The sequence below is a fragment of the Diaphorina citri genome, unplaced genomic scaffold (assembly GCF_000475195.1).
Source record: "Diaphorina citri unplaced genomic scaffold, Diaci psyllid genome assembly version 1.1 scaffold325, whole genome shotgun sequence".
Taxonomy (NCBI): domain Eukaryota; kingdom Metazoa; phylum Arthropoda; class Insecta; order Hemiptera; family Psyllidae; genus Diaphorina; species Diaphorina citri.
The window spans coordinates 217885-229450 of NW_007377760.1; the positions used below are offsets into that span (position 1 = coordinate 217885).

Consider the following 11566-nt stretch of genomic DNA (forward strand, 5'->3'; position numbering starts at 1 on the left):
ATATCTGTTAAACATATATTAACTGACTGCCAAACTCACTCTAATATTAGGGCCCCCCTCAATTTGTCATCCACTTTACTGTCCTGTCTTAAGGACAATGATATTTCCCCGATCCTTGAATTCCTTAGAAGAACTCAAATAAAAATTTAGTTCTTAGTACCTAATAGGTGTATATAACATTTAATTTTGTGTTGACGCACCATAATAAATTGAAATAAATAAATAAATTTATGTTTTTCACAATTTGATCTTGACCAGGCTACATGGCCGTCTCGCAGTAAAGTGAAATAGGCTCTATGTATTGTTTCTGTTGCTGGAGGTCCAGTTTTCAATTACAGGCTTAATTCTCTTAAGTTTGTTGGGAATTAAAAGGTTGTTCCACGAGGTTTGCCACATGTTGTGTATAATTTTGGCAACAAGAGGTTTGAAGTCGCAAGCAGAACAAAGTTTTAGGGGCTGGGTGGATGTACAGGGGTTTTTAGCCGCCATGTCGACAGCCTCGTTCCCACTGATGCCGCAGTGTGACGGACACCACATAAGTGTCACTTCTTTGCCGCCCGACTTAAGATCCATCCAGGCTGAATAGATTTTTGAGGTCAAAGAGTTTTTGTAAGAGGAGCAAATGTTGGCAATAGCTTGGATAGCGCTCATTGAATCGGATACCAACAGGAATTTGGAGTGGGGCAGGTACTTTATGTTTTGAAGGCAGAGCAGAATGGCTATAATTTCTGAGGAGAAAACAGTGTTGACAACGTTAAGGCGAAATGAACATAGATTTTTGCCTATACTATATGCGCAGCTGGTGGAGTTCTCTGATTTTGATCCGTCTGTGAAACAAACAATACAGTCATTATACTTGGAACTGATGGCGTCCAGGAAGTGCTTTTGGAACACAGATGGCGATATGTTCTTCTTGCGGTCAACATGGAGCGATGTATCGACAGGAGGGGCTTGGAAACACCATGGAGGATTATGTTTCTGGTAAGGAACAAAATCGCTGTTACTAAAATGACTCATAAAGTCATTCAATTCCCTTACTCTAATTATGGCGGGTTTAGGCTTGTTGGCAGGGTAATCCGTGATGCTGAGAATAGGATTGAAAATCTCTTTATGAATGGGATTAGAGGGACAGCTGCCAACTTTAGATACATAGTTGAGCATCATTTTGGACCGTCTGTATGACAAGGGCGGAATGCCAGACTCGACATACAAACTAGTCACAGGGCTAGACCTGAGAGCACCAGTGGCGATCCTGATGCCGGCATTATGGACAGGGTTCAATTTTTTAAGTATGTAGTCTTTAGCAGATGAGTAAACTATACAACCGTAATCAAAAATGGGCATGATATAGGACTTGTAGAACGTAAGCAGGGTTTCGCGGCGGACGCCATATTTCTTATTACAGACCATTTTTAGGACATTAAGGGCGACCATAGCACGGCTTTTAGTATGGTTTATATGCAAGGCCCAATTCATTTTCGCGTCCCAATACAGACCAAGGAACTTGATGTTGCTTTCAAACTTAAGCTCCGATCCATTGTAGAACAATGGCGGAAAAGTTGGGTTGCGAGCACGGGAAAAAAGGATACAAGCCGACTTTTTGGGGTCAGCCGAAAAGATGAGACCGTTTTGGTTAGACCACTTGAGAATATCGTTCAAGGCTTTTTGAATTTTTATTCGTAGGAGTTCAATAACTTTACCTCGAGCTATTACTAAAAAATCGTCTATAAACAAAAGCCGCCTTAGTGGAACTTTAATAATATCAAGGATATCGTTCATAAATATGATGAACAGGACCGGACTAAGCGATGAACCTTGGACAATGCCGTTCTGTAAAGGAAAACTATTGGAAAAGGACCCATTGCACTTGACTTTGAAGCTTCTATTGTACAGGAAGTTGCACAAGTAACGTAGCATGTATCCATTTATGTTAAACCCTTTAAGTGTCTCAATTATTTTGAATCTCCAGGTCATATCGAAAGCTTTTTGGCCATCGAGGAGAAGGGCAACCGTGCACTCCTTTTTGGCTAGACCCTGAGCCGCCTCTTTTTCAAGAAAGACCAAATTATCAATGGTGGACCTCCTGAACCTTCCACCACTCTGAAAGGGGTTAATTAGACCACGATTTTCAAGTACCCAAAAGAGTCTTTTGTTCACCATCTTTTCGAGTATTTTCCCAGAGCAGTTAAGGAGAGAGATTGGCCGGTAGTTGGAAGGTACCAGCCGATCTTTCCCTGGTTTTAAAAGTGGGAGGATGAGAGACTCTCCCCAACTTTTGGGAAACTTACCTTTAGACCAAATGAAATTGTAAAGTTCGAGGAGGGTGTCAAGGGCCTGAGTAGGGAGCTTTTTCAAAAACATAAAAGAGACACCATCAGGGCCCGCAGCTTTGGACGTGCAAGATAGAAGAACTAGGTACATTTCTTGGTATGAAAAGGGGCTATTGTACTCACCAACACTGCTGAAGTCAAACTGAAAAGGAAATATTTCACAGGAGTTTTTGTGTTCTAAAAACTCCTGTGAGTAGTTATCATCAGAAGATACGGCTGAAAAATGGGCGGCTAATGTATTTGCTATGGATGGTGTATCGAAGAGAAGATTATTTGGGTTGTGAGAATCTTGAATGGCATTGATGGTCCTTGGGCTATATTTCCCTCGAAGTTTCCCCATTTTGTGGAACATCTCTCCAGAAGATAGAGAGTGGTCAATAGATCCGACAAAATTAGACCAGCTTTGTTGTCTTTTGACCTTTATTGTTCTTCTGGCGATGGCCCTAGCGCGCAGAAACGCTTGCGCACAAACAAACGAAGCGGGAGTCATGAATTATGACGTCATCGCCTACGGGAGTTCATTAACGACTTTCTCGAGAACATCTGTTACCAACTGTGGATCCATATCATAGTTATCTTTTATAATGTCCATTTTTTTCTTGTTAATAGCCCCTTTCAGTTCTTGAATCAAGTCTATGAAAACAAGAGGATCTACTGATGGTTCATGTTTTTCAATAAGAGGACAAATGGGCTCAAGTTCATTCTTTTGGACGCACACCTTCTTCTCATTGTCCTGTGGAGGGGGGGATTGGGTAAGCGCCCGCTTCTTACCCTTCTCAGGCACAATGTCCATATCCATGTCAATGGATTCATTACTGTCGGTCGGGGGTGCGCTACCAAGGGGGAGGGGTTCAATCACAGCTTTAGTAACCTGGCTCCCATCGTTCAATTTATTCGGCAATACATCAGCCTCATTAACAGAGGTTACATTTTCGGTGGAAATAAGATCACCAGATAAGATAGGAGCATCACCACTGTTTGGATCAGCGGAGGAAGGAACCGGAGAGGCGACGGCCGTTTCCATCAGTGGTGGCACTGCTGTGGTCGGAGTGCGGGTGGCAAAGGCAGGAAGGAAGGAACAAGTGGGGTCCTCTCTCCTTTGGCCGGAAGCTTGAGGTTCATCAAGTTGTATCTCTTTGGCGTTCTTAAGACGCTCTTGCGCCGAAATTTTCTCTACAGGGCAATTCTTGATAATATGGCCTTCGCCATTGCAGTTAAAGCATTTCATCCTGTCAATGACGATAAAGATTTTATAAGTCATGTTTTCATAATACAGATTGAATGACGCGGGAAGATCTTCCACTTCTTCAACCAGAACAGTTCTACGGAAGCCGATCAAATGGCCAAATCTTTCGTTCCGTGAACCCAAGTTGACAAATTTCATATCGGACACAACTTTGGTATATTTAGTCAACTCATTGATCAACATGGAGTCCGGCATACCGGGCTCGGTGTTACACAAAAAGATCTTGTGCCCGTTATTGACGAGTTTTCTCACAGTAAGCACTTTATTATCGATTACTATTTGGGGATTGTTGTCGTAAAACTTTAGAACTTCCGACTCGCTGGTAAGATAAATCTTAACGAGGTCATTGTTTTTCCCGGCGAAAACCATATTGTTGTCACCAACAATGTCGCCGATCGCGCATAGGTATTTATCCATTGTAATGGACGGATCGAAAGGCAAGGAAAAACCACAGGTCTTGGGTAAGAATAGACTATCAACTTTGGGTCCATTGGCAGGGGGAGGGGGTCTGTTATAGCCAGATCTAGGTACATAGGAAACCCTGGAAGAGGATTTTTTAAACATGTCTGAATACTGCATGGCTGAAAGAGGAGTTAGTATAAATACGGGTAAAGGTCAACGTGAGTAAGCAGCAAAATAACAGGGAAAGGGGTAGCTATAGAAACGGAAAACAAGTTAGTTGGCAGCGAAGATACTCGCTGAAAAACACATTTTATGGTGAGTCAAGAAAACACGTATCTGTTGGCGCAGCGATCCCAATTGCAACTGCTCCATTTCTTTATTCAACTAACAAACCATTCAAAATTGATGTCTGGTGGTACGCCAAAAGAACCTTGAGGTGTCAGGAGGTACGCAGTACTCAACTCAAAGTTTTGGGAACCCCTGTCCTAGAGGGAACATTCCCGCACATGCGCATTATAATTTTTGAAACCAAAACAAGAAGATAAGGTTGTGGTTATGTACCGGGTTGGGGCAGGCAAGGTTTGTAATAATATCCCAGGGTTGTCCAACCTTTGTGCACCCGAGGGCCACAAGAGACCAAGGTAGAGAGTTGGCGGGCCGCAACCGCAAAGGTAAAAATTCAAATCACAGGTGGGGGGTGGGGGGGGGGTACAAGTATAATATCAGTATATCATTAAGTATAAATTATAATAATTATTTATTATGAAGACTTTTAATATATGTGTATGATTACTGAAGATGACATTAGTGTGATTTCTGTGGACACTGCAGCTGACACAAGTTTGTCAATATATCGACATTCACGTCTTCCGCACACAAACGTAGAAGGTGAGCAAGAGACACATCCAAAAGATAGTTCTTTAATTGGTTTTTCACATGCTTCATGGTCGAAAAAAAAACTTTCGCACATATCATCAGGATCTTAAGGCAAGGCCTTGCCGGTGTAGCTAATCATGTCTGTCAGTCGCTGCTCTCTTTAGTTGTTGGTAGGAAGAGCAGCTCATCAGTTGTTGGATGTCCGGGGTCTTAATCTAGGTCTTTTCCCCAATACTCTTCTCGCACATGTATTTTTTTTTTTTTTTTTTTTTTTTTTTTTTTTTTTTTAAATTTTTTTTTTAAGGACAGATTTTTCATGTGTCCGCCCTGGCCACAACCAGATGTAACCTTTATGGGGGTAGATTTTGATTTTCTGACTTTGACAATTTGCGTCCGGTTTGTGAGGAAACTGTGGAACCAGTACAATAGGGATCCACTTATACCTATTGATTGTAATTTAGATATGTTTGAGGACACTTTGCAACTTTTTTCCTCGCTTTACATTGACCTTTGTTGAAAATGCAGTTAGTCATGGATTTGATACGAAATGAATTACCACCACGTCATAAGCTTTTGAAAAATCAGTGTACAAAGTGTCCACTTGTCCGCCATTTTGGATTTCTTTGGTAACAAAATTTGAGAATGATACTAAGTTACTACAAGTAGATCGATTTTTCATAAATCCATACTGGTTTTTGTTGATAATTTTACTTGCTAAGGGGCTTAGTTTGTCATAGACTAATTTTTCAAAAGTTTTAGGTATGATGGAATAGTTACAAACCGGACGAAAATTGCTAGGCAGGTTACGGGAACCAGATTTATGGAATGTGTCCGCCCTGGCCACAACCAGATGTAACCTTTATGGGGGTAGATTTTGATTTTCTAACTTTAACAATTTGCGTTCGGTTTGTGAGGAAACTGTGGAACCAGTACAATAGGGATCCACTTATACCTATTGATTGTAATTTAGAAATGAGGTAATTATGAACGATTTTCGAAAAGAGCGTAAAAAATTACCCCCCTTTACAAAAAATCACAAAGAAATTCGATTTATTTCACTAGGAAAACTATTGTTTTTACGGGAGCACAAAAGCAAGGTCTTCACTGTCTCATTCCTTGATAATTGAAATCAGAGATAGAAGGAACTGAGATAGATCCCTATGGTGAAATAGGGAGTTTATCGTCAAACCAGAAGCTCGCACATGTATGAACTAGCAAACGTTGATGTAATCTTCAGTCTTAGAGTTCGCGGGCTTTCGCGAGCCGCCGGGTTGGACAACCCTGCAATATCCTGTCTCACCTAGTCCGAGCTCATCTCAACCTGGTACATAACCAAAGGTATAAGGGACGGGAAAAGGTATAAGGGACGGGCTATTATTGTATTCGCTTCGGTGTCGTCTGTCTGTCGGTCTGTGCCCATAGAAGGACTTATCCAAACCTGGTCGACCTGTATATCAAATTAAAGGTCTTTTTACCAGGAACACGAAAGTGGTGATGACCACGTCATAAGCTTTTGAAAAATCAGTGTACAAAGTGTCCACTTGTCCGCCATTTTGGATTTCTTTGGTAACAAAATTTGAGAATGATACTAAGTTACTACAAGTAGATCGATTTTTCATAAATCCATACTGGTTTTTGTTGATAATTTTACTTGCTAAGGGGCTTAGTTTCAAATTTAGTAAAAAACACGAAGATTATTTAGAGTTTGTTAATCTAAGAAATAAATGTGTAAATTTAGTATCAACCCTTTACAAAAAACATCTTTCTGATCTGGAAAATACCCTGAAAATAAATCCGAGACTGTTTTGGTCTCATGTCAAAGAGAAAAAACAGTCCCGGAACCTACCTACTGTGATGTCATTAGAAGACTCAATAACCTCAGATGACACAGAAATAGCTAACTTGTTAGCACAACATTTTTCGTCAGTTTATACTCGTGAAATATTAGTTCCGCCCGAATTTGAATCTCATCATAACTTAATTTTAAATTCCTTCTCTGTTAACCAACAAGAAGTTGAAAAAGAGTTAAGTAATCTGAGTGTTAGCACAACATTTTTCGTCAGTTTATACTCGTGAAATATTAGTTCCACCCGAATTTGAATCTCATCATAACTTAATTTTAAATTCCTTCTCTGTTAACCAACAAGAAGTTGAAAAAGAGTTAAGTAATCTGAGTGAGAGGGCAGCTCGAGGTCCTGACGATATTCCAAGTATTGTTTTCAGGAGATGTGCCGGATTTCTCTCCGGACCCTTAACTCTACTCTTCAATATGTCATTGATGTCAGGAGTTTTCCCGGATTTGTGGAAAGTCTCGTATGTAACGCCCCTCCATAAATCTGGTTCCCGTAATCTGGCTAACAATTTTCGTCCGGTTTGTAACTATTCCATCATACCTAAAACTTTTGAAAAATTAGTCCATGACAAACGTGTGCCGGATTTCTCTCCGGACCCTTAACTCTACTCTTCAATATGTCATTGATGTCAGGAGTTTTCCCGGATTTATGGAAAGTCTCGTATGTAACGCCCCTCCATAAATCTGGTTCCCGTAATCTGCCTAGCAATTTTCGTCCGGTTTGTAACTATTCCATCATACCTAAAACTTTTGAAAAATTAGTCCATGACAAACTAAGCCCCTTAGCAAGTAAAATTATCAACAAAAACCAGTATGGATTTATGAAAAATCGATCTACTTGTAGTAACTTAGTATCATTTTCAAATTTTGTTACCAAAGAAATCCAAAATGGCGGACAAGTGGACACTTTGTACACCGATTTTTCAAAAGCTTATGACGTGGTCAATCATAATTACCTCATTTCTAAATTACAATCAATAGGTATAAGTGGATCCCTATTGTACTGGTTCCACAGTTTCCTCACAAACCGAACGCAAATTGTTAGGTACATACCTAGGTACTGATTTTCTTTAATCACGATCGAATAAACTAAGGGCTAAAAAATTCCCGGAGGGACGGACCCAGCTTGTTTATAATAATAAGAAGAAGAAAACCAAAATTTTATTATGATATGTAAGCAGAGAGAAACAAACATCAAGCAGGATAGTACAAATAGATGGAGAAACTGTTAAATATAAGAAATGAGAAAACGAACAGCTTGGAGAGAAACGAATTGTATCATTTTAATATTTCGACTGACTCAAAAATCATCATAGGTACTGATTTTCTTTAATCACGATCGAATAAACTAAGGGCTAAAAAATTCCCGGAGGGACGGACCCAGCTTGTTTCTCTCTCCCTCTCTCTCTCTCTATATCTCTCTTTTCTTAATTGCCTTTCCTTCATCAGAAAACTTGAAAATCTGACAAAGAACAAAAAAGAGCGACAGACACCCCTCCTTCTTTCTCCCTCTCCCTTTCTCTCCTTTTGTATGCAACACATTGATGAAATCAGACAGAGAGAGAAATAAAAGGAGGAGAGGGAGGTACCTAATGCCGCCATTGGTTGCTGCTCGATTAAACTAGCAACCTAATCGTCCTTAGGAGGCTACCACCTTCAACTTTCACCCCTCCGGGATTCAAAACCCATGACTTGTAGTTAGTATGCCTAGTGGTTGCCCGGCACGTTTCTTTTCTTTTCTTTTTTTTTTTTTTTTTTTTTTTTTTTTTTTTTTTTTTTTTTGTGGGAAAATTTTTTAAGATAGAACACAATAGGTAATAATAATACCTACCTACATAACAATTAATGACATGCCTTCAGTTCAGATTATCTTTTCTTGCTTCTCATTCTCTCTCTTTTCTTCGGATTATCCCAAATCTTCTTCCTCCCTCTCTTCTTTCCCTAAACCTTTCTGCTCCCTTCATATTATTATCTCTTCTTCTTCCTCTTCTTCCTCCTAAAGATTCTTATTTCGTTATTTTTCTCACACAAGTTCTCTTGTTTTGTATAAATTGCATTACCTGACTTTCGTTAACCCTGTAGTGAACCAATGACCACATGCCACATGGTGTTTGTGATTCCAAGGACGAAATTGTAGAATAGATCAGTTGCGCTTACTTGGGTGATGTTTCAAAGTCATAGAGCAGGAAAAATGAGGAGCAACGGAATTTTTTTCTTTTACGACTTCTAGATCCCGAGATAAATCGATTAAAAAATACCGGTAAATCGTGAACTTTGACGTAACGGCATACGCTCCCGTAGGCGATGACGTCACATCAAATGTCCCGAGCAAAGCTCCTTCGCAGGCAACACATTAATGTGTTTGTGTGCATACGTTTCTGCACATTTCTTTCTGCTCCTCCGCAAGCGTGCTTGCATACTGGCGCTACCTAGCGGACGAGAAAACAATTGCGTAAAGTCTGACGTCACACATCTTTGAACTCTTTCATTAGAACGGAAAATAAAAATTGAATCTTAGACTTTTTACATTTATTTTTTCGGAGTTTTGACCTCAGATTTGGATTTTTCACAACTTTTACATAGGAATCGACCATTTGTTTATACTTTTTACCCATTTGCAACTGCTCCATTAGGTTACTTCTGAAATAAGGGATCTTGAATTTTTTAAGAGGAACATAAAATCAAATATTTGATAAAGGATTAGCTGTGCTAATGGCATGGCATTGGTTTGTCCTTAAGGAAAAACCTAAAAGTTAGAGTTTTTACAAAATAAATTAGGCCCTAAAAGGGCCTCATCAGAAATTCTCGCCTTTTCTTGTATAATTTTGGTATTTTTTGAATACCTAATTTAGTAATCCATTCATTAACTTTCTGGGCTGTCTCCATTGTTAGGGTAAACTTCTCACTCATGACTACTCATGAGCCATTCAGCTCCATCGGTCTCTCAAAGGGTTAATATTAATAATAGAACAATGTATGTTGGTTTTGCGGTCTAGGGGAGGGAGAGAGAGAGAGATTGAGGGTGTGTGAGAGTGAGAGTGAGAGAGAGTTTAGGTCTGTTATATGTTTTTGAGGTGTCATTTTTGTGTCTTGTTTAATTAACACAAGTCGAAATTCCCTTCTGAGAGAGAGAGAGAGAGAGAGAGAGAGAGAGAGAGAGAGAGAGAGAGAGAGAGAGAGAGAGAGAGAGAGAGAGAGAGGGAGAGATGGAAAATAATTTTCTTTTCTTGTATCTGTCTGGAACTGGTACTAAATGAGATGGAAAGAATATTCAATAACTACCTACCATATGTTCGGGATGTGGTGGGGTGGGAATCTATCTTCGCGAGGGTATTGAGTTTTCAATAATTCAATGTTCTGACGCGAATATTAGGAACACAATAGAATATGCTGATCGGCGACAGTCACGTAAGAGGATTACAAGACTTACTATCACAAGTCACACCTAATTCCTGTAAGATCGAGTCCTTTTTTCAACCCGGTGCTGGATTCCATGAAGTTGCAGAAGTTCATGTAAATTCGCCAAATCTCATCAATGCACGTAACCTAGATTGTGTAGTAATCATGTGTGGAACTAACGATGTTTGCTCATCACCATGGGAAAACATCCGACTAGCTATTGATAACTTATTGCTAAAATTTAAACCATGTAAAAAAGTTTGTGTAATAGGTATTCCTCTACGTTTTAATACACCTAGACTAAACACACATACCCACAAACTCAATACGAAAATAAAAAACTACATCATGAATAGTAGTAACATACAAAACAAAATAGTTTACATTGATCCAACAAAATTCATAAAACCAAGACACTACGCTAGAGATAACCTACATTTAAACAGACAAGGTAAAACCAAAATGTGCGATAAAATTAAAAGTGTCATTTGTTCTAATTTCGTATTATTCCAAAGCCATGCCAATCATACAATCAATATAGACGGCAGTGTTGAAAACATTGAAAATATTGAAATCTCTCTAGTACCTGATTCAGAATTTTCCCCTTTCCCTCATCCTAAAACCGCACCTGTCACGTCAACTCAAACTCCACACATTCCATCTAACATTTCTCATTATCAGTATGAAACCCCTCTATTTGACGAAAGTACATTTAGTAGTACTCCTCACTTCAATTGTTACGCAATGCCTAATGTTAATGGTTCCCATAGCTATTATAGACTCACACAGAAAACAAACATAACACCTCATTCAAACGACAACTCATTCCAAACACAAACACCTATACCTAGAATCGAACCCGGGTTCCACAGACCACAAAAACCAAATTTCATAGACTTAGGCCAAACATCAAAAACATAATTACACTCACTCAGAACGAATGTACAAACAAGAACATCAAATTCCTATATCAAAACGTTAGAAGCATTCGTAGTGTTAAGAAAACAAGAGAATTTATGTTGAATGTCCAACTAATTGATTATGATATTCTGATCCTAACAGAATCCTGGCTACCAGATTACATTTCCGAAGCAGAACTAGGTTTAACCGACTATAATATATTCAGATGCGATAGAGATTATTCTCATGTAACTAAGGGGGGTGGGGTTTTACTCGCTATAAAAAAGAATATTAAATCATTTATGATAAATTCTGACAACTCTGATGGTTTTGAGTCGTTGTTCGTAAAATTTTGGCTGTGCGCTAAACCATTTTTGTTAAATGTCACATACATACCTCCTGGCAGCTCGATTTCATCTTATGACAAATTAACACAGTTTTTGGAGTCAGTCATCGAAAATAACAAAGGTGTTTCTTCTTTGCTAAGTTTTGGCGACATAAATCTATCAGAGTTGGAATGGATAGAATCTGAGACCAGAAACCGTTTTGTACCAAAAGTAA

General features: G+C 39.2%; 1 protein-coding gene across 1 annotated transcript; it reads right to left on the reverse strand.

Annotated features, from left to right (window-relative positions):
- Positions 1 to 294: 294 nt before the first annotated feature.
- LOC113466747 lies at positions 295 to 2670 on the reverse strand. Its single transcript, XM_026822410.1, has 2 exons — positions 2289 to 2670; positions 295 to 728 (listed from the first exon to the last, which is right to left on the reverse strand). The coding sequence occupies exons 1-2, from the start codon at positions 2668 to 2670 to the stop codon at positions 295 to 297; spliced, it is 816 nt and encodes a 271-aa protein (XP_026678211.1).
- Between the last annotated feature and the right edge of the window lie 8896 nt (positions 2671 to 11566).